This window comes from Chamaea fasciata, unplaced genomic scaffold (assembly GCF_029207755.1).
Source record: "Chamaea fasciata isolate MVZ Bird 193981 ecotype frontalis unplaced genomic scaffold, bChaFas1.0.hap1 SCAF_16, whole genome shotgun sequence".
In the NCBI taxonomy this organism is placed as follows: Eukaryota; Metazoa; Chordata; class Aves; order Passeriformes; family Sylviidae; genus Chamaea; species Chamaea fasciata.
The window spans coordinates 9,540,928-9,566,701 of NW_027094101.1; the positions used below are offsets into that span (position 1 = coordinate 9,540,928).

The following is a 25,774-nucleotide window of genomic DNA, read 5'->3' on the forward strand; positions in this document are numbered from 1 at the left end:
TCACGGGATGATTAGCTGGAGATAATTTATCTTGATTACTGTTCAGGGCTATACAATAAAACATCAATCAGCTGGGTTTTTTTCCTAATCCAACGTGTTCTTTGAGGTGTTTAGTGCTTTGTTGGGAAGCTTTTCCAGCATAAATCCAAAATCTGCCGTGAAGGACAGACCTGCTCCCTCTCTATAAAGCTCAGACAATGAAGATTTATGAGATATAAAAGACATAAATCCCTTTTTCCCTCCTGGAGGAAAGGGGGATGTCAGGAGCTGGATACAGGTTTCACTGCGGGGTTTTTTTTTTGGACAGATATTTCCAAGAAATGGGGAAAAAATTAATCTGGAAAACCTTGCACAAAGTTCCTTTCCCTCCACATGAGGAAGCTGAGGACAGGCTCAGCTCCTAAATGCTGAACATCCACAACCCCAAGGACCAGGGACAGGCAGATCCTGGCGTTCTGAGAATTTAATTTGGGGGACACAGGAGGACAGGAGGGCGAGGGCAGCCTCAAGGAAGAGCAGACACTCATCAGTTTGCTTCTGGCATTTTTACTCATTCCCAGGATTTATTTACAAGCAGCTGGAAAACTTCATTCCCAGCCTGAGGTCTTGGCAGTGTCACGAGGTCAGGCTCTGAGAAATGTCATTTTCAACCTGCAGAACTCACCTTAAACCCAGCACTAAGACTGGGTTTAGCAGTGGTTTGGGCTTGGGCTGTCCCAAAGGCAAAGATCCTGCACCAGAGAGTCTGGAATCTTCCCTTCAGACAAAACTGGCTTGTTTTTTGTTTTGTTTTGTTTTTTTTTCCAAATGATTTGAAAGCGAAAAGTACCTAAAAGTGAGTCCTGGGCTGACCCAGCTGCTGCAGCTCTGGGCACTCCTCGTGCCAGGGCTCAGAGCACGTCACAGGCTGGTTCCCCGTGGGAGGAGATGGTCAGGACAGGATGGACACCGTGAGGACACTGAGGAGCAGGGCAGGCAGGAGGTGGAACGCCGTGGCCACGACCCCCAGAGGGGCTGAGGACATTGCTGGAGGACAAAGAGGGGATTAGAGCAAAGAAATCAGTGAGTGAACCACTCCTCCACGGGAAATCATCCCTCTGTGCCCCCCCCAGGGATTCTCTTGGCCTGCCCAAACACCAAGCTGAGTTTGGGGCTTGGAACTGGAGGAGCTTCAAGTTTCCTTCCACCCAAACCACTCTGGTTCTGTCTCTAAGCCCAAATCCAAGAAATTAATCCTCCTCACAGCCCCAAGTGCCTCACTCCTTTGGGGTGTTCAGCATGGGCGCTCCTGCTTAGGGTTTAAACCCTAAAACACCTCAACCCCTTCCTGTGGCACAAAACCTCATTGCAGCAGAGCAGGAGAAGCTGTCAGGGGCATGAATCAGGGTGGGAAAACGGCCCTGAACAAACACATTCTGTTCTTAAGGAAAGAAGAATGAATTTCTAGTACCCAAAGCATTTCTGGTGCTCACTGTGGCCCAGTTCAGTGCCAAGATCTGGGGACAACTGACACAGGAAGGAAAACTCAGTGGGATTCCAGGATTACTCCTCACACTGGATCCAGAATTTGCCCTGCGGGGGCTTCAGGCTCCCCAGCAGAGCTGCCCCAAGCTTCAATCCTTGCCGTAACCTCAAAATAAACCACGAAAACCCAACCAACCAGGGGTCCCAAAGTTACCTGGGAATTTGGGGGTGACGATGTTGATGTAGCCCTCCTGTGTGCCCCCCGTGAGCCCGATGTGCAGCTGGTCCAGCTCCGACTGCTTCTGCACCTGGATCCAATCCCAGACTGGAGCCCTCCTCTGCCACTGGGCCAGCTCAGGGAGGTTCATCCCCAGCAGGCCCTGCACCTCACGGGGTGTCAGGCTCTAGGAAAAGAAATCACAGGGATTGGCATTGGGATTGGGGGTGGGAAGGAGCCCTCTGGCCAGGGGAGTGATGGGGTTTGCGAAGAGAAATTCCCGTGGGTGGTTTCAGTGGGACGAGTTTCCCTCTGGATCTGCTGGTTCCTCAAAGGTTCCTCTTTTTTCTGGTGCCCTCTGGTGCCAAATCTCCTGCACTCCCAGCTGGGGGGTCCCATCCCTGCTGAAATCTCTGGGATTTCTGCCCAAATTGGTGGCATTGGCTTGTCTGGACATCTGTGGCCTGGTGGGTCTGTCCCCTGCCACTGTGAGAGCCTGTCCTGAAAGAATTCCACCGGCTTTGCATCCACCCAGGACTCCAAATTATATATTTTCAAGGAATTTCAGGCCCTTTCTCCACTTTCTGCTGCTCTAACAGGAGGAATTTGGATTTGATGGAACCCGGATTTGATGGAACCTCTCCTGATTTCCATCAGCGGACAACGCAACCAAACCCAAGCACTCAACACAACAAAACTCAAGGAATGGAAGAATTCCAAGCTCCAGCTCACCATCAGAGACTCTTTCCTCAAAGTCACAAAGGTGCTGATGTTCATGTTCACGTCGTCCTTGCTGAGAGCCTTGAGGTCAGCAGCAGGAGCCCCCCCTGGTATCAAAAAAAAGGAGAATATCAAAGGGTGGGAGACCCCAAAAGAGCTCTGCACAAAATGAGGATTTCTCCAAAATCCATTAGCTTGGGGCTGGTAACACAGTGAGGACCAACTGCAAAATATGTGGAGGATGCTCCTCCTTTTTTATTTTATTGGGAGTTGTTTTGTTGGGCATTAAAAATCTGTGGAGATGCCAGACAGAGCAAAGAAGGGTGAGAGGAATTTGGGGAAATTCTTGGTTTAACAGGGCGAAAAAAGGAAAAAAAAATCGATTTTGTGACATTGGAAAAGGGCTGTGAGATAAATCCTGAGCTTGATTTTCCCTGGAAAAAGATTTGGGCAACTCAAAGCAGGCACACAGTCCTTCAGTAATATTTTATGCCACCTACAAGTTGGAAAGACAAACTTTTAACAACTTGCCTTCGAAAATTCCCAAATCTTAGATGGATTTTGGCGCCCATTTGGTTTGTGGCTAAGAATTCTCTTTCCCCTGGTTTTTTACATACCCAGGTAAGGTAAAATCAGCTCATAGTAAGCAGGTAAATGGTGCTGGTCAGAAAAAGCCTCCTTGGCTTTCTGGTACAGGAGGTTCTTCGTCTCCTGTGAGCAGGCTGAAGGATCCAGAGATGCCAGCCTGCAGAAAAAAAAAATAAAGATTTAGGGTGAGAAAAGTTTTTATTATCTTCAACCTGTTCAATTTTCCCGTATTCTGAAGGGAAATTTTCCATTTTCTGGGATTGTCTGCACAGCACAGGTGATCCCTAATTCGCAGCTTTACAGAGAGAAGCTGAGAGGGAAAAACAATGGCCCAGTTTCCTGCTGAGAATTTATCCTTCAAGAGATGATGGCCCTGATGGTGCCCAATAAATTCGTGTGTTTGCCAAGCAGGAATTAATTAATGAATTAATTTCATTTACCAGCCTTTCAAAGGAATTCAAACTGGGAATGTTTAAAAACCTCGAGGATGTGGCACTTGAGGACGTGGTTTGGTGGTGACCACGGCGCTGGGTGATGATCTGAGAGGCCTTTTGCAACCTTAACAGCTCAGTAATTCCAGGAAATTTAATTTTATTAACCCTTTCACTGATGAAAGCAGGCACAGAGTGAGATCTGCAGCCTGCTGGGCTGAAATAAAGAGAGTTTGATTGGAAATCTGAGCCCTGCCTGGCAGGATGGGCACCAGTGGGTTTTAAACCCCGACACAGAGCGGGTTCTAAGGTGCTTCCTAAATTCCCTTTCCCTGAGAGCAGGGGAAAAAAAGAAAAAGGAAAATGATGTGTAGGAAATGGATTTGTAGAGTATTTTAGTAGATAGTTGACTTAGAAGCAAAAACTAATAGGCCAAAAAAACACTTTTAATGTCTTATAATTAAGAAATAGTCTAGCTCCTAATTTCGATGGCGTGAATTGTAGCATCTCACCCTTCTCAGGAGGCTGAAAACGGAATAAAATCCTTGTAAAACCCCTCTCAGGAGGAAGAGAGAGACCCACCTCTGGGTCAGATAAAGGGTTTTCTTGGCACGGGTGGGAAGGGGCCGAGGACAGCCCCGTGTGTGGCTCACCTGAGGCTGGAGGGATGGATGGCCTGCAGCTCAGTGCTGTTCAGCAGGCACAGGTACCTCCTGCCAATGGCATCCAGGGCCGTGGCGTTCAGGGCATTGCCCAGCTCCACGTAGCGTTTAATCGCTGCTGAGGCCTGGAGAGACAATTAATTAGATTAATTTAATCTGAATTTAAACCGTGGGGTTTGTTTTCTTCTTTCCTTCTGTCAGAGCCGAGATTAAATGCTCGAGGTTTTCGTGTTCAGACTCAGATGTTTATTAATTCTTATCTATGTCACACTCTCACAAGCTGTGAGTTCTAACTAACAAAGTGAAAAATGGCTCTGTTCTCTCTTTCCGAGGTCTTTTAAGCACTAATTTTCCAATTAAGAGATGACACCTAAATTATTTTTTACTTTTAACCCAATAACCAACCACCCGTGGCCTGCAATGTGGATTTTTCTACCCAATTACAAAATCCCACCCAGACCCATGGAGAGGAAGGTGAAAAAGAAGGACTCAGCCTCTGCCCTAAATCCTCCATCTTGCTTTGTATTTATATTACTATATTCTAAAACATTAAAATCTAAGTTTTCTAAGTTTTTAAAGTTTAAAGTTTTGGGGTTTTTTTAGAAAAATCTAAGGTTTTCTAAGTCTGTGCTATCACACACTTCTATCCAAACTCCACACCCACAATCCCAGAGCTGTCACTCAATTTTGGAAGCCTTTTCCATGGCCTCAGGTCAATGCAGTGTTTACTCAGGGGTCAAGAAATTCTAAAATTTTCAGGGGGGGCCTAAAATTCTCAGTGCCCAGGGTTCCAACACCCAACGTGTGGTTCCGTCCCCAAAAGAAAAAGACAAAAATAAAATGGAACAGTTTCAAATCTGTCCGTTGAGCCACCCAAAATTGTGGCACCAAAGGTGCTTTGACCCCACCTCTGGACCCGCTCAGTTAATCCCAAACCAACCCCAAATCCAGGGAGGCAAAGCCAAGCCCCTACCTGGGCATCCGAGGGCTCCGTTTTCAGGAAGGCGGCCAACATGTCAGCTGAACTCATCTTCCAGGTGGAAATCTCCTCCGGGGAGATGTCGGACAGGATCGGGCCCAGGTTGGAGAGCAGATTTTCGGGAAAACCATTGGGATACCTCTGTGGAGACAGAGCTGTTATGGGTATCAGTGGGGCTGAGGGAAAGGGTGGAATGATGATTTTAGTGCTGGTTTCAACTCTCTGATAGGGGTTGGAGGGAGGGTGGAGCCACGTTCCTCTCAGAGGGGAAAGGCTGAGGGCGAAGAGGCAGCAAAACTCTGATTAGATATAGAAATAACAGATAAGAAATCAATGTTTTCCCAGTAAAGGTGGTGAAACCCTGGGAGAGGAGGTGACAGACAGTGGAGTCACATCCTTGGAGATCCCAAATTCGCCAGGACAAGGCCCTGAGCAATTCACTCAGTGGGAATTGGACAGAATTGGACATTTTGGGGCTGGTGTTACCTCATACAGGTATTCCTTCAGCACAGCCAGCTGCGGGATGCTGAAGGGGTAGGTGAAGATCTGGGAGAAGTGGTTTTCCAGGGAGGCATTCCTGAGGCAGGCACGCAGCAGCTCCGCAGGGATGTAGTAGGTGGGCATCAGGTCATCATCCAGAACTTCGTCCGTTATCTCCAGGTCAGGTGGGCAATCTGCTGAAGCCACGGCAAACTCAGGGTTAAATTCAATCCTTTCTCTCCGAGCTTTGAATCCCAAAATCGTTTTGGTTGGAAAAACCTCCAAGGTTGATCCGTGCCCGACCCCCACTTTGTCACCAGCACTGGAGTTCCCAGGACACCTCCAGGGATGGGGGACCCCAAACCTCCCTGGGAGCCCCTCCCAAGGCCTGAGAAGCTCTGGAGTGACCCCAAATCCCAGTGGGAATATCCCTGGGTCAGGGGCAGCTTCTGTACCATCCGCTCGCTTGTGCCGGCGGGGCTGGAGCTCCGCGACCACGGCGGCCAGCTCCTCCCTGGACAGGTGGGAATCCCAGGAAAAGTTCCTCAGCCAGGTGGTCAAAGCCTTCTGCAAGGAAAAGGGACCGTCGGGGGGTTTGGGAATCCTGGATGTGCCTCCTGGATGTTTGGAGTTTGGATTTGGAACATTATAAATATTTTTTATTTCTTATCTATTTACAGACTCACAAGCTGTGAGCTCTAACTAGCAGGTTAGAGAAACAAGGGTAAAATGGAGAGCTTCTAACTCTTCCCAAGGTGATTTGAGTGATAATTACCCAATAACGAGGTGACACCGATATTATTTATATTTCTGACCCAGTAATGACCACCCAAGGCCCTCAGTGCAGAGTTTTTTCACCCAATTACAGAAAACCACCCACACGCGTGAAGAAGAAGGTGGAGGAGAAGGTGGAGGTGAGGAAGAAGAAAGTGAAGAAGGAAGTGAAGAAGAAAAGTGAAGAAGAACATAAAGAAGAAGGTCAAAAGGAAAGTCAAAAAGAAAGTCAAGAAGAGAGTCAAGAAGAAAGCCCAGAAGAAGGACTCAGACAACACCCAAATCCTCCATGTCAACTCACACATATTCCTACATCCTAAACCCCCAAATTCTCGTTTTCCAGAATTCCAGCCCAGGAACTGCTGGCAGCAGGCTGGCTCAACAACCCCCAGCAGGTTTCCAGCCACGCTCCAAGCCCCAAGCAGAGCTCCCCAAACTCCCCCAGCCCCGCGGGAAGAGCCCACCTTGGGGACCTGCTGCAGGATGCTGTGATCCAGCACAGGGATCAGCCCGCTCAGCTGCCTCAGGGTGAAGGCTGACCACGCTGCAGGAGGCCTGCAGATAAAAATATGGTGCATAACTGCACATTATATCATTGGCTTTTCACAAAAATTAAAAATTAATGCTATGTGTATAATGTTAGAAAACTTTGCTGTATAAATATAGTTTATTTTATTAACAAAACTGAAAAATAGTGCAAGATATATACATATATCTTAGACTGTAGCATGGTATATAAAATACTTTGTGTTCATGTAGCTAACTCAGAAAAATAAGAAAGATAATTTTAAAAAGGGAAAGATAATCAAAAATAAGAAAGGTAATCAAGAAATTCCCCACGTTCTCAGATTATCTAAATGAAGATAACAGTAACAAACCCCAGAACCCCAAAAGAAGAATTTATTCATCCTCTCTTATCAAGGACGACAAAGTGGAGCCACCAAGAAATTTATCTGCGAGATGAAGCCACAAGGAGTAATAAAATGTTGGATTAATAAAATAGAGGCAGGCTGGGAGGGGTTGAAACAAAAGAAACCCATCCAAACTCAAAGGGATGTTTAAATAATGCATTAGAGTCTTGAAAGATGCAACATATTACTTTAAATACGCAACATAATACTTTAAATGTACTAGTGCACATTTAAAGAAGTGTTTCCAAGAGGGTAAGGGGTGTCCTTAGCTGAATGCCAGACACTCAGCCATTTAACTATTCACTTTATTCTGTCTCCTAATTGTCTTTTTTTTTTAACTTTTAAAATTTTACCAAAAAAGTAAACCTCGTTTTTCACTCATAGAAGTAAAAATCTTATAAAAGAAATTATAAAATGTAATTTAACAGGCTTTGTACTTATAAGGCCTTATAAAGCATCATTTGAACCTTACTAGTCTAACGAAGCTAACCAATTAAATTCCCACGAGAAAAGAAGATTATAAAAATAAAAATCAGTTTACGTATCTACAATATGTAAGAATAACAGAGCTATTTTTCCATATTACAGAGTTACATATAGTAACAAAGAATAACACTCTGTTCTTGCAAGGAAACAGTTTGCACCAACGAAAATAAGAAGTCTATCCCATAAAAATCTGTTTAAAAAAATGTAAACTATCTAGAAAGATGAAAGCTTTATAAACATATATATTACCAAGTCTCAGTAACTCACTAACCTATTAAATTCAAACCAAGTACCTTCTAATATCATAGAAAAATGAGCTATATACAATAAAAATTCAGCCATTCTAGAGGAAAAAACAAATTTCTCATCCGTCTCATTTCTATCTCTCACACAAAGCTACAAGAAAACGAGGAAAAAAAAAAAGAGCAGGAACCAGCTGTCAAGGAAGAACTGAACAAACCCCACGTTAAAATCCCCCAGGATTACATCCTTGTCATGTGTGACGTTGAGAAAACAGAGCGTTTAAACCCTAAAACGCCTCAGCCACTTCCTGATGCACAAAACCTCATTGCAGCAGAGCAGGAGAAGCTGTCGGGGCCGTGAATCAGGGAGGGAAAACGGCCTTGAACAAACACATTCTTGTCCTTTGTGGAACCCAAAGAATCCCTGTGGCTCACTGGGGCCCAATCCAGCGCCAAGATCTCAGGGCAGCTGACGCAGGAAGGGAAATATTTAAATATTTTGCTTCCCCCTGTGTCAGAACGGGGGATTTGTCAAACACCTCTCAGTGGACAGGTGGAGGCAGAACGTTTCCTGGAAGTCTGCGCCTGACAAACAGCTGGAACTCACCTGTGATCAGCCAGAGAGGTTTGATTAACGAAAAACACACCAGAGGAAAAGCTTTTATAACGAGCAAGAGAGACACTTATTTTCCAGGAGAATTTCACCCAGGCCTTTCAGCTGAAATAATTTCAGCTGAACAACATAAGAGACATCAATGGAAAGCTCAAAAGCAATCAAGTTTTTTGGGGTTTTTGATCAAGCTGGAGTTCACTCAGGCCTTAACAGGGTTTGATTAAGGGAGAAAATGCCGTACCCAAAGGTGGTGTTGCCACTGCTGAGGACGTCCCTGATGGCCACTCCTTGCTCGGGCAGGAAAGATCCACACTGGCCCAAATCCTGCAGCAGCCTCCCCCCAGAGCTCCTGATGTAGTCCCCAGGCAGGTCACACACCAGCCTGCCCAGAACCCCGGCGTTCTCCTCGTTTATCTGTGTGCCAGGAACTCTCTGGGATAAAGGCAGAGGTGTTAACTGGGATGGAGCATCCCCGGATCCCAATCCCTGCCCATCCCAAATCCCTGCAGGATCCCAACCCCTGCCCCATCCCAGTTTCCTGCAGGATCCCAAATCCCCTGCAGGATACCAATCTCTGCCCCATCCCAATTCCCTGCCCCATTCTCAAATCCCCTGCCCCATCCCCAATCCCTTCCCCATTCCCAAAACCCCCTGCCCCATCCCCAAATCCCCCTGCCCCATCCCCAAATCCCTCTCCTGGTACCAGACACTCCAGAGCCTCCCGGAGCAGCTGCTGCCTCCGAGGGGCCTCTCTGGGCAGAACATCCACGTCTGCCTCCCCAACACTGGTGAAGAACTGCCTGCAGCTCCCTGTGGCTGCGTAGTCTGAGGGGCTGGAAAGAAAAACTCCAGGAATTTTAGGGAATGAGATCGAGCTCAACACACCCCAGTGTGTGATAAAACACCTTCCACACCTGAACACTGAACCCCACGAGCTGTTCTTCCCCAGTTTTCTTCTATGTCATTAAATTCTTTAAAAATCCCTTCAATTGGTTCTTTAAAAATCGTTTGAAAGATTGAAGTTCTTTAAAATAAGTTTCAGTTTTCTTTAAAATCAGTTTTCGCCTTAAGGGATCCATTGTGCAAGACACAGCCTGAAGTTGTTCCAGGTTTGGGTACAGAACCACAGTGGGAAGGTGTTGGAACAGGGGAATCCACTTTATTCCCTGTTTTCTTTGGTGTCGTGAGGGAAAAGCACATTCTGAGGCTTGGGAAATGCTAAAACTTGGCCTTGGACACTGCCTGGGATGGGGCAGCCTCAGCTGCTCTGGGAAACTTGGGTCTCCCCACCCTCACAAGGAAGGGTTTGTTCCAATAAAATAATAAATAACTAACTAAATAATAAAAATAATAACCGAAATTAAAAACTAATAAATAGTAATAAAAAAATCATTTTATTCCAATGAAATAACACCCACCCTCAGCTTTCTGCAATCCCATTTTTTATTCCCCAGAAAGAGGCCTAAACAACTCTGAGCTACAAATCAAATTAGTCAGCCTGGTTATCAACTAATCCTTGTTTTCCCCACGGAGTACTAAAGGAACATCACAAAAACCACAGCACAGTCACCTCAAAAACAGCAGCAGCTCTTTGGGATAAGTGTCCAAATCCTCGGGAATCCCGTCCAGGGTCACCATCTTCAGCAGGCAGCTCAGCTGGAAGGATACCAGAGATGGAATCAGAGAGAGGAATCACCAGGCAACACGAGGAAATATAAAATAATGCAAAGATTTAAAAAAAAAAAAAAAAAAAAAAAAAAGAGGGAAAAAAAGATGGAAATCAGAGGGTTTGGATTTCTCCTGTGTTCAGGGAAATTCAGAGCTGTGGGAGGGACACCCAGGACATTAGGAGCACCCTAAGAACCTCCCCTGACCCTGGGTCACCCTCTGGGGTAAAAACCTTCCCCTAAAACCCACCCTCGGCCCCCTGACACATCTCTTCTCCAGCCCCTGAACCCCAAAGGTTGTCCTGGCTGAACAATTTCCTTCAGGACAATCCCAAACCCTCGGGAATGTGGGGATTTACCTGGTCCTGTCCCAGCCTGACCTTCTTCTTCCTCATGGCTTTGGCCAACTCCTGGAACCTCTCTGCTCCCACGGCGCTGGCAGCTGAACAGGTGAAGCCCTGGAGGACAGACTGGGAGAGCCTGGGAATTCCCAGCAGGAAAATCAGAAGGGAAAAGCCTCCAGGAAGGTGAATTCAGAGCAGGACAGTGCTGACCTCGCTGTTTTTTTTCCAGATATAAATCATGGTTTTGGTCATTTTCATCTCAAACACGTCAAAAGACGCATCAGCCCCTTTGAATGAATCCCTGGAACTGCCCTCTGGAAGGTTTGGAAATGCATTCCCTGCTTGGAAATGCATTCCAGAGGTAATCTGGGGCAAGATTCCAGCTGCAGCCTGAGCCAGCAGCATCATTTTAGAAAGAAAACGTGGCCTCTGAGTGGATTTTACAGCTGAAACTGAGAATTTCAGACTCAGATAAAGAACCAACACTGAGCCCTGGTGAATCTCTGTGGTTCCCTGTCTGGGTTTGGGTTCACATTCTATTTCCCATCTGTTTCTGTGGATCCCACCACGGGAAATGTGGGGATTGCCAGGAAAACAAACAGGAAAAAAAAGGAAGGAGAGGAGGAAAACCCTCACCTGCTGATGTCAGGCTCTGCCTTCACCACATCACCGAAAAACATGGCAGCCTGGGGAGCAAAGGCAGAGCTCAGAGGTTTTCCAGGGAAAACTGCTCCTTTTCCAGGGGTGTTTGTGGGATTCCTGGCCCCACACAGGGCAGGGCTGGCAGGGAGGGGAAGGAGGAGCCCACCCCCCATTACCTGGTCTCTGCTCCACGGTTTATCGTTGAGATCCTGCAGGTTTGGCTCCTCTTCCCCAAAAACAAGCAGGGATTTTGGGATGTAGCTGGCCAGAGCACTGGGGATGACTTTAACCAGCTCAGAGGGGTGGCCAACCCTGGAGGAAACCTTGAAAAAAAGCCCAAGAGAACAAAGCAAGGCAATCTCACCCAGGTTTAACCCAAACCACGGCAACATCAGCACCAGAGAATTGTTCAGGTGGGAAAAGACCTCCAGGATGGAATTAATCCTGCTCCATTTCTATTCTTTCCCTGGGAACATCAGCTGGGAAGTCGTTTCTGGGACCACCCCACAAAACAAATCCCTGCTGCCCTTGTCCCCAGGAGGCTGAGCAGACCCAGGACAGTGACACAGACTCAGTGACAGGAGTGGCTTGTCCCGCTGCCACCCTGCCTGGGGGTGCAGCTGTGGCACACCTGGCCCCAGGTGAGCTCTGCTCCCAGCCCTGCTGCCTTGGGAGGCCTGAGGAGATAAAACCAAGGTCACCTTTTCCACCAGGGTCCTTTTCAGAGCAGAGGGTAGAGGTTCTATGTGCCGGGCAAAGCCTGGCAGCTGGATGGCCTCCAGGACAACATCTGGGGACAAACTCCTGAGGGTGCTGCTGTTCAGGCCACCCACCAAAGTCCCCAGCTCTGCCAAGCTCTGTCCATCCAGGAGCTGCAAGGGAATCCCAGGAAAAAAAAAATCAGCTTGGAAAAGACCTTGGAGATCCCTGAATCCAAGCTATGCCTGATCCCCACCTTGTCCCCAGCCCAGAGCTCGGAGTGCCACCTCCAGGAATTCCTGGGACACCTCCAGGGATGGGCACTCCAAATCTCCCTGGGCACTTCCAATGCCTGAAACCCTTCCTGTGCTTTTTATCTCCTTTTCTGCCGGAGCCAGGATTAAATATTTGTACTCAGATGTTTATTAATCCTTATCCATATTACAGTCTTACAAGTCGTGAGTTCTACAGCACTTCAAGTTAACAAGGTAAAGAATGGCCTCTTTCTCTACAAGGCCTTTAAAGCACAAATTGTCCAATTATGAAATGACACCTAAATTATTTTTGCTTTTAACTCAATAACCAACCACCCGTGGTCCACAATGTGGATTTTTCTACCCAATTACAAAACACCACCCATGGAGAAGATGAAAGAAGAAAGACTCAGCCTAAAACCTCCATCTTGCTTTATATATACATTACCATATTCTAAACCCTTAAACTCTAAGTTTAGGACTCTGTGCTATCACACACTTCTATCCAAACCCCACACCCGCAATCCCAGAGCTGTCACTCAATTTTGGGAGCCTTTTCCACGGCCTCAGTCCAATGCAGTGTTTGCTCGGGGGGGTCAATGCCTGCCAGCACAGAAAGCCTGAATTCCTCAGTGCCCAGGGCTCCAACACCTTCCCAGGAGGGAATTCCCTGGATTTGTGGAGTCAGTACCTGGTATCCAGAGCGGAGCAGTTTGTTGATGATGGCCCTGGACTGCTCAGGGCTCCAGCCACGGAGCCTCCCCAGGGCAGGCAGAGCTGCTCCCAGCTGCTCCCCGGGGATGTTGTTCTGGATGCTGGACACCGAGAGCCCCAGCGCAGCCTGGCCCAGGGCTGCCAGCACTGCTGGGGAGAAATCCTCCAAACCCCCCAGCAGGGAGGAGGCCACCTGCAGAGCACCAGGGAGACAGAGCAGGGTCAGAGCAGCAGTGACTGCACCACGGAGATGCTTTCTAGACAAGGAGAAGGGCACCAGTCTCACCCCAAGACCTCGTAAGGGAAGAACTCTAGAAGTTTCCATGCCCTCCTGATCACAATTGGCTCAAACAGTGCTGGGTCTCTTTAGCTGCTCCTCAGAAATGTAGCTGTTCTGTATTTTTTGTTGGCAAAAAAACCCCACCCAAATCCTTCAATGCTCGAGGGAGAGCACAAGGCTTCTCAGAGCATTTTTGGGGTGTTGTAGCAGGTGTGTGGGACCTGTCCCTGCACTGTGAGCAGCTTTGTTCTTTTGTTTTTGGTATTGTTTTCTTCTTTTATTAAAACCTTTTTTTGCTTTTTCAAGACACACTCGATGGGGTCGTCTCACAAAGTTATTTTAAGCCATTTTCTGTGAGGGGCTGGAAGCCCTCAGAGGTGTTAAACCCCAAAGAGCTGAACACATCTGGCTCTTCCAAACACATTCTAACTCTTCTTATTGCATCCCACAAGCCTCTGGAAGTCTCAAATCCCCGGATTTCTGCCTCGGGTTGTCCTGCTGAAGGTTTTGGATGGTGCCATTTCCACCACTGAGGACTGTGAGGGGATGAAAACCCAGCCAGGCACCACAGCAGAGACACGAGGTGACCCCCAGGAGGGTGACAGGAGGGGACACAAGGGTTCTGTGCAGGTGAGAGGGCTCCCAGCGCTCACCTGCAGCTCGTGTGATGCCAGGGAGGAGGGAACTCTCCCTCCAGGCGTCCCCTTGGTCCAGGGGCAGCTCTTCCCCAGCCTCTGGGCCACTCCCAGAACCTCCTCCCTGCTCAGGTTTCTCACCGCCCCGGGGCTCAGGTAACAAATAAATCCGTCTGGGAGGCTGCAGGGACAAAAGGAGAAGCTGCCAGACTTTTCCCCTCTTTTCCAGGCACGTTTTTCCCCGTCGTTTTAGCTCTGCTGATGGCAAAGCTCCAGCTCAGAGAGCTGAAAAACCCCGGAGGCAGCGCTGGCCACCAGCTGGAGCTGGCACTGCAGGGAAATCATCGCCCAGGAAAGAGAATTTGGGGTCTGGCCCTCCTCAAGGCCAAGGGCAGTGGGATTATTTGAAAATGAAACACTGAAAGGGAAAGGGAAAATGAAGGAAACCCTGAAAGGGAAAATGAAGGGAACCCTGAAAGGGAAAGAGAAAATTAAGAGAATCCTGAAAGGGAAAGAGAAAGGAATCTTTAAAAAGAAAGGGAAAATGAAGGGAACCATTAAAGGGAAAGGGAAAATGAAAGAAACCTTAAAAGGGAAAGGGAAAATTGAGGGAAGCTTCAAAGGGAAAGAGAAAATGCAGGGAACCCTCAAAGGGAAAGGGAAAACGAAGGGAACCCTGAAAAAGAAAATGAAGGGAATCCTTAAAGGGAAAGGGAAAATGGAGGGAACTCTGAAAGGGAAAATGAAGGGAACACTTAAAAAGAAAGGGAAAATGAAGAGAGCTCTTAAAGAGGTTGACATGAAATCCCCACTGAAAGTGTTTCTATGTCCCAGTCCCACACTGAGCCATGCCAGGAGATGAGATGGCAGCAGCTCCATACCTTGAGAGTGGAAAAGCAGGAGCAGAGGTGAGGAGCAGGGTGTAGTACAGAGCAGTCTCCCTGAGCAGGGTGAGCTTCCCAACCATCTCCATATTCACTGGATCCCTGGCAAACTTTTGAAGCTGAGGGTGAAAAGAAGAAATAAAAAATAAAAAAAAAATTACAAGGGAAAGTAATTCAGATGGATCCTTCAATCCTGACAGTTTGAACCAACCTCAGGGGTTTCACCTGGGTTTAAAGTGGTGCTGAGGTTTATTTTTTTGTTGTTTTCAACTTGATCAAGTTTGGGGTTGTTCCTCTCACTGCAGAATTCCCTTTGTGAAACCAACTTCTGTGCAAGTCCCCCTTATCACACGATGGGGGGAAATAATTGCAGTGACTGTTTTTCTCAAATTAACAAGAGGAATATTCCTGCCGGCAGGAATTACAGGAATTTCAAGGCCAGGTGGGATTGGAGCACCCTGGGCTAGTGGGAGCGTGGAATGGGATGGGTGACCCTCAAATCCTTTCAACTCAAACCATTGTGGGCTTCTGGTTTTGCTCTGGGACCTCCCAGGGTCTCCACTTACTGTTGGTTCATCCCCAAAGAGCTGCAGGTCCTCCACGGTGGCGTGCTCCAGGAAGGATGCCAGGAAATTCCGAAACCAGGCAGTGGAATTCAGGCCAGGAATGGCCTCGCTGAAGCATTTCTGGCTGGATTCTGCAGTCACACAGGGCAGGAAAACACACACCGTGGAACTGGGGCAGGGAATCAGCGGGGATTGGGGATTGCTGAGGGTGGGAGAGGCCTTAGCCCATCAAAGTTCTGATTTTACACAGCACAGTCTGACATGAAGCAGAATTGCATCCTTTAAACTCTGCTCCTCCAAAACATCTCAGAATATCCACTCGTCCTATACTTCAGTACAACCACGCCTCTGCACTTTTATTGTGGCTTTTTATTCCATGCCATCATGGTTTTGTCTTTTTTCTACTTTTTTTCTTTTGCTTTTTTCTACTTTTTTTCATTCTTTTCATTTTCTTCCCTTGCAATTAATAGTCATTCAGTCTTTACTGGCTCCACCCTTTCTGTTTCTTTCCCTATTCTTGGGCTGTTTTTACCGCCCTGCTCGTGGCATCACCCTCAGAGCAAGCTTTAGTTCTTCAGACACTCCACTTGTGCTCATTCCTGTAAGATTCCTAATTAACAACTGTCTTACTCTTCCCAAATTGGTACAAAAAGCTGTTCCTTAAATAGGTACAAAAAGTTTCAGCCCTGCTCACACCTCACACTCAAACCCACGTGTTCACATCACAAATCCCCAGAATTTGTGAATAGAATCCAGAATTAATTTTCCCCGGAATAAAAGAATCCCAGCCCTCCAAATGTTCCATCCCCAGGCTCTTCCTTCCTCCCTCCAAAGGCAGCAGGAGGTTTTTGCAGGATATTCATGGAAGCTCCTGCCTGGGCTGGATTCTTCCCTCCCAGAACCAAACCCTGCACAAGCAGCAAATGCAGTGAATTGAAATCGGCACAATCCTGGCTGGGCTGGATTATAAAACCCCTGGGTTAACAGTAGTTAATTAATTAATAATTAATATTAATAATTAATAAATATATCATTAATAAAGCCTTCAGGCCTTATTAATGATTTAATTTATTTAATGATTCCCAAGTCCACTCATTACCGTCGGGGATTCACAAAAACCCTGCGAGGCCTCAGCCCCGTGAACAGAAAACCAGGAAAATCCCAGGAAAATCAGACCCTTTACCATCCTGGATGAGGAAGTGCTTGATCCCAGAGTAAAGATTCCTCTGCTCCTCCACAGGGAGCTGGGAATAGATCCCATCCAGGGCAGCCACACTGGGAAAGGGAAGGAAAAAACACCTCAAACATTGCTGGGCTCTCACAAAAAACACGGATTTTCTCAATCCCATCCTTTCCCAAAGTGATTTCTCCCCCTCCAGGGTGGCACAGAGGGGACACTCCACACTTACACCTGCTGGAATTCCTCACAGGACACATCCTTGGCACGGAGGCAGCCAAAGACCCGGGGCTCCACCAGGAATGGTCCAAGTCCCTCGTGGAGCCACTGGAACAGCACTGGGGGGGTCTCAATTCCAGGCACCCGCAGCAGCCTCTCCCACAGACCATTCATGAAAACCAGGCTCCACTCCAGGGAAAGGGGCACCTGGGAGAACTGGCAGCAGGAGAAGAGAGAGGAAACCCCTGAATTCCAGGGAATTCTGAGCAGGCAGCGATAAAAATCCAAGAAAATCTGAACTCTAGGGATGGATTGTGTTGGTTGGAACGGGGCTCTTTCCAAAATAAGGTGAAATAATCAAGGGATTTGAAATAAAGCTGAGAGGAATGACAGATTTGTCTACACAAACAAACCCTGGGTCTGCTGGTGGAGAAAACCAGCACTGAGAGATCAAAGAAACAATGGGAAAGATTTCACTGATTAATGAATGGAAAAGAAGATTTTTGCCTTTACAAACCAGCTGTAGGTTGGCTGGTAAATGAAATTGGATATTGAAAAAATGAAAGAAACGATGGGGAAAACCCATGAATTCCATAAAAATTAAAGGGGAGTTGTACATTAAAGGGGAATTTTAGGTATTCGACACTCCAGGAAATCTGGAACTCTCAAGTACCTCAGGCAATGCGGAAAAGAGGGAGGGAAATGGGGCTGGGAAATTGGGATAAAAAGGAGGCTGCATCCTCCAAAAATCGGAGAGACCCCAGGGGAAATGCCCCATGGCCTCTCCCTTTATTCCAATAAAGTCAAAGGACCCCTCTGTCTCCTTTCTGGACATAAACCTCTGGTGTTTGTGGATTAATATTCCTAACAAAGCCTTTTCCTGGAGAGCAAACAGAGCAAAAATTCCCTGGATTTGAGGCAATTCCATCGGAGGCAATTCTCACCCTCTGGCTGAACACGGTCAGGGAGGCCAAAAGCTTCCCGGCATCATATTTGGAAAAGAACAGGATGGAATATTCTGGATCAACAGCTGTGGGAGGTTGAGAGGCCAGGCAGGAATATAAGGATATGAGGAAATCATCCTGAAGGTCCTGGAGCCAAGTTTCCTGGAGAGAAAAAAAAAGAAGGGAAATGGAAATAAAGATGATAATGGACAGGTTTTATTTAGAGGGGAAATCACCCCCCATACCTGGGCATTTGGGAAGGGATTCTTCCCTTTAAAACACTGGCACAGGTTTTAAAACTTTATCCAAAAAAAAAAAAACCAAACCCAAATTTTGCCAAAATTTCCGAAATTTTTGATCTAACTAGAAACTTCCATGGGCGACTTTTTAATTCCCCAACTTTTTTTTTTTTTTTTCAGGGAAGCAGTTTACAAACAGTAGAAGAGAAAACAAAACCAAGAAAAAAAAAATCCCAAATCCCCCACTGACAAATCTTTACAGAAACGCCGTCTTTTTGTTAGAGATATTTACCAAAAACCACAAGTTGCTGTCAATTTAATTGCAATTACTGGCAGCAACTTAAGAGATAATGACAAAAGCAGGGAAGAAAGTAAACCTGGAATAGTCCAGGTGGAATTTTCCACACTGCAACCACTTCTAATTGTGGCTTTTTTTACCCCTTTCAATTGTGGGGTTTTTTACCCCTCCCAATTCTGGGGTTTTTTTACCCCTTCCAACCGTGCTCTTTTTTCACCCCTTCCAATTGTGCTTTTTTTCACCCTTTTCAACTCTGCTTTTTTTTACCCCCTTTAACTGTGCTTTTCTACCCCTTTTAATTATGCTTTTTACCCCTTCCAATTATGTATTTTACCCCTTCCAACTGTGCCTTTTACCTTTTCCAATTGTGCTTTTTACCCCTCTCAATTGTGCCTTTTACCCTTCAATTGTCCTTTACCCCAGGGCCCAGGGTGACCCTCCCAGCAGAAATCCGTTTCAAAGCTGTGATGCCAATTTTGAAGAGCCAATTCGATTCGGAAAGTCCCTTTGCCCCCACTCCCTTCTCGGTTTGCAGAAGGCAATCCCCATTTCTCAAAGGTGCCCAAAGGTCCCCGTGGTGGTTTGGGCACAGGGCAGGTGTCCCCTGGAGGGTGGCACTGCCACACCTCGGGGCTGGGGTGGCTGAAAAAAGCTTTGGCTGCTCCGCTGGGGGTGTTTTTAAGGCAGAAGTGACGGAATTGCCAAGGAAAACCAATCCCAGAGGGAAGCAGGGGATGGTTCTCACCTGGGCACAGGCGAGTTGGCCAAAGGTGAGGCTGCACGGGGACCCCTGACCTCGGGCCACCTCCAGGAACTGCTCCTGGCTGGCACTGGGGAAAAAAAACAGGGACAGCACTGGGAAAACAGGGACAGCTCTGGGGAAAACAAAACAGGGACAGCACTGGGGAAGGGTGGGCTGGGAGTGGGGGAAACTGGAAGAGGATGGGCTGGGAATGGGGAAAATTCATGGGCTGGGAATGGGGGAAAATGGGATGGGGAAACTGGGAGAAACTGGAGGGGGAAATTGGGGGAGAATGAGCTGGGAACTGAGGGGAAACTGCAAGGAAAACTGGAAGGGGAACTGTGAGAGGATGGGCTGGGAATGGGGAAAATTGGATGGGGAAATGGGGGAGGATGGGCTGGGAACTGAGGGGAAAGTGGAAGGGGAACTGGAAGGGGAACTGGAAGGGGAACTGGAAGGGGAACTGGAAGGGGATGGGCCGGCAGCTGGGGGAAAACTGGGACAGAACTGGATGTGAGCAGGACTGGGAGGGGAGATGAGAGCAGGACTGGCTGGGGGCAGATCCAGCTGTGACCCGGCTGCCCCTCAGCAGCCCAGAGCACATCTGGACGAACAACCCCACGGCACCTGCGTGCCCCTGAGCAGCGTTTGGCTCCCGATTGTTCCCCCAGGAGGGATCCAGATCCTCCCAAAGCAGAGCTCAGCCCACACAGGGCACAGAGGATGAGGAGGGCTGGCAGCAGGGGCAGGGGAGGGCTGCATTGTTGCATTGTTGACCCTCAGGTATAAATCAGGTATAAATCAGGTATAAGTGGTCTGGAGTGGAGCTGTTGGAGCCAAGACAAGCTCAGCACCGGTGCCAAGGCTCTTGGCTGCCTCCCCAGGGCCTGGCCCTGCCTTTCTTTGTCCTGCACAGACACAAAACCCCAGGAAAAGCACTTTCCCTTCACTGTTTGAACAAGTGCAACCAGAGCCCTCCTTGCCCCACAGGCAACCCCGGGGCTTTTCGGGGGAAAAAAAACCCCACAAATTCTGTGTTCAGAGGGATCCAGGAATTCCCAGGGTCCCTCTCAAGGAAATGCTGCCACAGTCTCTGGGCACAGCTCACCTACCTCTGTACCGAGGCACACACGGCAGATTCTGAGCCCCCAAAACATAAAAAGAGACAAAGATAAGGAATTGTGAGAGGAATTGGCACACAGAACCCTCCAAGGGTTTTCCTGAGGAAGGACGTTTGGAAAGGGAACTCACCATCCACGGGGGAGCTGGAGCACTGCACCAAGAGAAAAGAGAAAAGGTGTTAAAATCGATTATTTGTGATCCCTGCGGACAGGCAGGTGGGAGCTGCAGCCCTTTGGGTGGGGATGTGACCTGGCCACAGCCAACCCCCAAATCCAGAGCTCCAGGACGCGTTTGTGGCTCTGTATCTCTGTATCTCTCTGTATCTCAGGCATGAGGAGGGAATGTTCCCCTGGTGACCGGTTTAAAACTCAAACTCAGATTTGAGTGTGGTTCCAGGGGAAAAGGGGGTGCTGGAAGTGGCTGATTTTTAAGCTTCCCTCCAAGCCAAACCACCCTGGAACGTTTTGAAACACACAAATTTGCCTTACCAGCTCCGTCCCAGCAGCAGCAGCAGCTCCCCGCCACCCTGCAAGACAAAGTGCCGTGGTTTTAGAGCTGGTCTTAGAGCAAAGCCAGCACACAGCTCGTTCCCACAGGGGTTTAGAGCTGGTTTTTAACCCGGGATTTCAGAGAGTCCCTCCTGCTGTGCTCCCCGAGGGCTGACAGCCACAATGTCCCCCCCGGCCAGCTCAGCCTGGCTGTGCCCGGGTGTGTGTTGGGTTTGTGTTCATTAATAGTTGGTGAGGAGAGAAGCCAACTCCAGGAGGGATTTTTTAAAAGAAAAATCGTTTGCAACTTTTTCTGATTAACAAAATTAATCAGTGATGAGTTTGGAATACTGACACCTCGTTAAATTACTAAAAAGCCGAGCACACTTCTGTGAATAAACGTGTTAAAAACGAGCAAACCAAAGCCACGACAAGGTGACACTGAGGGATGTCCTGGATCTGTCCCCAGAGGGTAGACACAACACCCAGGGATGTGGAAATCTCCAGGATTTTCCCTGCACGGGCAGGGATCAGCCCAGGAATCACCAGGGTTGTCCTCCCATCTGCTTTTAGCTTTGCAGTGTCTACAGCCTGGGATGAATTTCATTTATTTCTCTTGTTAAAGCCTCAAACGGATCGAAATCCCCGTGCTGGGGTGGGAATTTGTCCCTCAACCTGTCCTGCCCCAGAGTCTGGCAGGGAGTTATGGGGAAAAAAGGGGATTTATGGGGGGGAAAAGGATTTATTTCCTGGCAGCTCTGCACAACTCTCCACCCCTCATTTCCCAACTTCCAGAGGGATCCTGATGCCAACTCCCACCTCCCTCTGCCAGTTCCACGGAGCTGGGAAGGTGGGAAATGCCGGGGTGGGAGCCCCAGGGATGGCACAGACAGGATAAACCCGAGATTCCCCGAGCTCAGCATCCCTCAGGCACAGAAAAAAAGGGGAAAGTGGAGATTCCAGGTGTCCCTGGAGGGGCAGGAGCAGTGGAATGGGAGCAGGGAGGGGACACAGTGAGGACTCTGCAGCTCCACAGCCACGGTTTGATGGAGGAGCCTTTCCTGGTGTGGATGAATCCATAATCCCAAAAAAACCTGCATGAGGAAAGGGAGTTCTAAAGCAGACAGGATGAGGATTCCATTAGCACAACAGCCTTTCTTAACTGCCTGATTTGTAATAATTTAATTCATGGGGAGCCGTCACTAGTGAACAGAAAAAGGAGCAAAGAGGGACTGGGGACAAGGGCTGGAGGGACAGGACACAGGGGATGGCTTTAAACTTGATGGGATTTGGAGCAGGAATTGTTCCCTGGGAACATGGGGAGGCCCTGGAATGGAATTCCCAGAGGATTCCCCATCCCTGGAGGTGTCCCAGGCCAGGCTGGATGGAGCTTGGAGAAACCTGGGATGGTGGAATTGGATGAGATTTAAGTTCCCTCCCAACCCAAACCATTCTGGGATTTATTGCTCAATTAATACAGAGGTAATCAGATTTAATTATGATTATTCCTTAAGAGCTTTGCCCAGAGCAAGAGGAGCTGGGAGCAGACAGGAGGAGAACCAACCCCAGGGGGACCTTCCCACCCTGTTTATCACCAAAACCAAATTATTTCACTCACAGATCCACAAAGCAGCAGGACAAGGAAAGGCTGAGGGTTTAGAGCAACAACCAACATCACATTCAATGGTCTGGCAGCACAATTTCCCCTTTGGGGATGATTCTGGCATGGAAAACCCTCCTGGGCCAGCCCTCCCTCCACGGGCAGACTCACCCAGCAGGAGCAGGAGGAATCCCAGCCCCGGGAGCAGAGGAGACATTTCTGGACAGCTCTGGGAATCACCTGAGCTCAGCCTGGAAAAACCAAACAGGAACAAATTAATGATGCCAACGAGCCCGAACTCAGAAAGGGAAGTTAAAGGTGGTGTGGAAATCTGGACGTGGCAACAGCCTTCAGAAACCCTAAATTTTGACCCAAAGCAGGGGGAAGAAAAAAAAAAAAAAAAAAAAAAACAAAAAACACTCCAAAAACCCACCAAAAAAACCCACCAAAAAAACCACTCCAAAATCCCCCACAAAAAAATAAGAAAAAAAAAGAAACCATAAAACCCCAAAAAACCAACCAAAAAACCCAAAACAAAACAAAAAAACCCCACCCCAACCCCCCCCAAAAAAACAACCAACCAACAAAAAAAAACGCCACCAAAAAACCCACTCCAAAATCCCCAAAAAACCCCAACCCCCCCAAAAAACCCAGAAAAACCATCCAAACAAACAAACAAACAAACAAAAACCAAAAAAACAACCCCCCTCAAACCCCCCAAATACTCCAAAAAACAAACAGAAAAACCCACCAAAAAACCCCAAAACTCAAAAAAAAACCCCAAAAAACAACCAAACAAAAAAAAAAACAAACCAAAAAGAATCACCTCAATACACTCCAAAACCCCCCCAAAAAACCCCAAAAAAGTCCTCAAAAAAACAAACAAAAAAACCCCAAGGAAAACACACACACACAAAATAAAATAAAATAAAATAAAATAAAATAAAATAAAATAAAATAAAATAAAATAAAATAAAATAAAATAAAATAAAATAAAATAAAATAAAATAAAATAAAAAGAAGAAACTCCCGAGGGGTCCGGGAAAGCCCGAGCAGAATTTGGAGTTAGTTAAAGCAGCTCACTGCTGGTGGCAGAGGGACAGGAGGGGACCGTGTGACACTCACCGGCGGCTGTCGGGGCTCTGGGCGGGCTCGGCCCATAGCGGCTCCTTTTCACCCACAGCCGGGGTGTGGTCCCGGCTCCCCCGGGATGGATCGGGAGCCCCGGGCACACCTCGGGCACAGCCCCGGCTCCCTGGGAACGCAAACGGCACAAATAACCGAATAACCGCGATCTTGGGCAATGCCCGGCGTGCCCAGGGCGGGCGGAGAGCTGGCTTCGCTCCCTCCGAAAAGAAAGAAATAATCGGGGTGTGCTCCCAGGGTGGATTCGTTCCCTCCAAAAAAGAAAAAAAAGAAGAAAAAAAAAAAGCAGTGTGTGCTCCCAGGGTGGATTCCCTCCCTGTTCACTTCCTCCTGCACGGGACAAAAATTAATGTGTGTTCCCAGGATGGAGCTGCTCCCTCCCTGTACAAGACTAAAATCAATGTGTGCTCCCAGGATGGATTCCCTCCCTCCAAAAAACAAAACAAAACAAAACAAATCAGTGTGTGCTCCAACGATGGATTCACTGCCTCCAAAACAAACAAACAAACAAACAAACAAAACAAACAAAAAATCAGTGCGTGCTCTGAGGGTGGATTCACTGCCTCCAAAAAACCCCCAAAAATAATCAGTGTGGGCTCTCAGGATGGATTCACTGCCTCCAAAAAAAAACCCCAAAACCCAAAAAACCCAAAAAACCCCCAAAACAAACAAAAAAACCAACCAACAAGCAAAACAACAACAACAAAAAAAATCAGTGTGTGCTCCCAGGACGGATTCCCTCCCTATTCACTCCCTCCCTGCCCAGGACAAAAATAATCAGTGTGTGTTCCCAGGACGGATTCTCTCCTTCCTGCACAGGACAAAAATCAATGTCTGTGCTCCCGGGATGGAGCTGCTCCCTCCAGGAACGTTTGGCACTGGGGAATTTTGCGTCAGGAGCTTGGGATGGTTGGAATTTCTTGAAAAGTCACCTCCAGCTGGGAAATCCTGAAGAGAAATACAAGAAGAGGAGAAGAATGGAAGTTCTGTCAGCCAGCCAGGCCATGGGGTGGGATGGAGCTGTGCCAGGGGAGGGTCAGGGAGGAAAGGTTTTCCCCCAGAGGGTGCTGGGCATTGAGCAGATCCCCAGGGAATGGGCTGAGCTCCAGGAATGTTTGGATTCTGCTCCCAGGGATGCCCAGGGTGGGATTTGTTGGCACACATGACCCCTGTGATCCCTTCCCACTCAGGATATTCCGCCGTTCCATCATTCCAGATCGTGGGTGTCACACTGGGAGCTGAGCTTGTTTCATCTCAGGGTAATTTTACATCCTCAGATTTGGGGGGAAAAAAAATTATAAAAATGGTTGTTTGCTCACTGTATTCTCCAGACAAGTTTTTGCAAAGCCCAGCTCTGGGCCAGGCCTAGGCTTGCCCAGTCCTGACCATGAACAATCCGTGTCACTGTCTTCTCCCAGCGTCACCACACCCCCACTCCACGTCCTTATCAGCTCCTCTGGAATCAGTGCAGTCACCAGCTCGTGTGACTCACAGGATCCCCAGAATCAGTGACTCTCACCCACCCCAAACCACCCAAACCCACGAAAATCATCACCACCTTGTAATTAGCCCAATCACAGACCTGGAGCTCAAAGCACAAGAGCATCCTCTTCTCCAGGACACTGCTGGGGCTGGATGGGATCCTCCAGCCAGGCTGAAGATATCAAAGCTCCTGTGGTTTGCACCTTTTTTGGAATTTCAACTCTCCAAACAGGCTCAGGATCAGATGGAAAAGCGCTGGGTGGGGAAGCTGCTGGAAAATCTGTGGCTCCAAAGGAGAGAAAACAAAAGGAGCAGAGTCATGGAATGTTCAGGGCTAGGAAGGGACCTTAAAGCTCATCCAGTCCCAACACCCCCCACCATCCCAGGGTGCTCCAAGCCCTGTCCAACCTGGCCTTGGACAATTCCAGAGATCCAGGAGCATCCCTGGGACAGTGTCCAGGGCTGTCCAGCCTCCAAAATTCCATCCTCAGCTCTGTGAAGATGGAATTCTGAAGCCTCCCTGGAATAAACAATCCCCTTTATCTCAACACCATCACAGCCCAGCCCTGCCCCTGCCTCCCTTCCCTCTGCGAGATCCTTCCTCCTGCTATAAATACATGTTCTAAAATCGGCTTTCTGCAAATATGAAGATGAAGGTATATGTGTATACACATGCGTATATATATATATGTATATTAAAATAACTTGGCTTTTATTTCTACTATTAACAAAAAACTTAAACGTGGCAGTGGCAGCAGCTGATAAAAGTGAACTCTTGAGTCAAGATAACACCCTGTGAATGTGATAAGGACCCTGCTATTAATACACCAACCCTCAGCACCTGCCAGCTGAAGGAAGGATAGACCAAGGCCCAAACTGGAAGTGATAATAAAACCACGGCCAAGAAACACTCCTGGTGTAGAAAGGCAGAGCCAAAGAGTAGCTCTGCTCAACAGTTCTGAGAAAAATATAAATACTCAAAATAGTCTATAAATATGCAGCATTTTAATGGAAATTAAAAAGAGTTCAAAGAATTTCTCCAAGGTAGTAATTGTGCTCTTAGTC

General features: G+C 47.8%; 1 protein-coding gene across 1 annotated transcript; it reads right to left on the bottom strand.

The window, feature by feature from the left end:
• Positions 1-39: 39 nt before the first annotated feature.
• LOC136297700 (mesothelin-like) lies at positions 40-24,027 on the bottom strand. The gene is made up of 29 exons (XM_066197831.1): positions 23,207-24,027; positions 22,253-22,332; positions 20,482-20,519; positions 20,123-20,144; positions 19,984-20,011; positions 18,875-18,959; positions 17,593-17,754; positions 16,662-16,864; positions 16,436-16,527; positions 15,253-15,383; positions 14,684-14,805; positions 13,821-13,983; positions 12,865-13,080; positions 11,922-12,092; positions 11,397-11,543; positions 11,215-11,264; positions 10,594-10,714; positions 10,138-10,223; positions 9,271-9,400; positions 8,809-8,999; positions 6,780-6,870; positions 5,997-6,108; positions 5,548-5,738; positions 5,056-5,202; positions 4,074-4,207; positions 3,019-3,146; positions 2,414-2,508; positions 1,679-1,868; positions 40-1,026 (listed from the first exon to the last, which is right to left on the bottom strand). Exons 2-29 carry the CDS (start codon positions 22,296-22,298, stop codon positions 932-934), a joined length of 3,387 nt encoding a protein of 1,128 aa, XP_066053928.1. The 5' UTR covers positions 22,299-22,332; positions 23,207-24,027; the 3' UTR covers positions 40-931.
• Between the last annotated feature and the right edge of the window lie 1,747 nt (positions 24,028-25,774).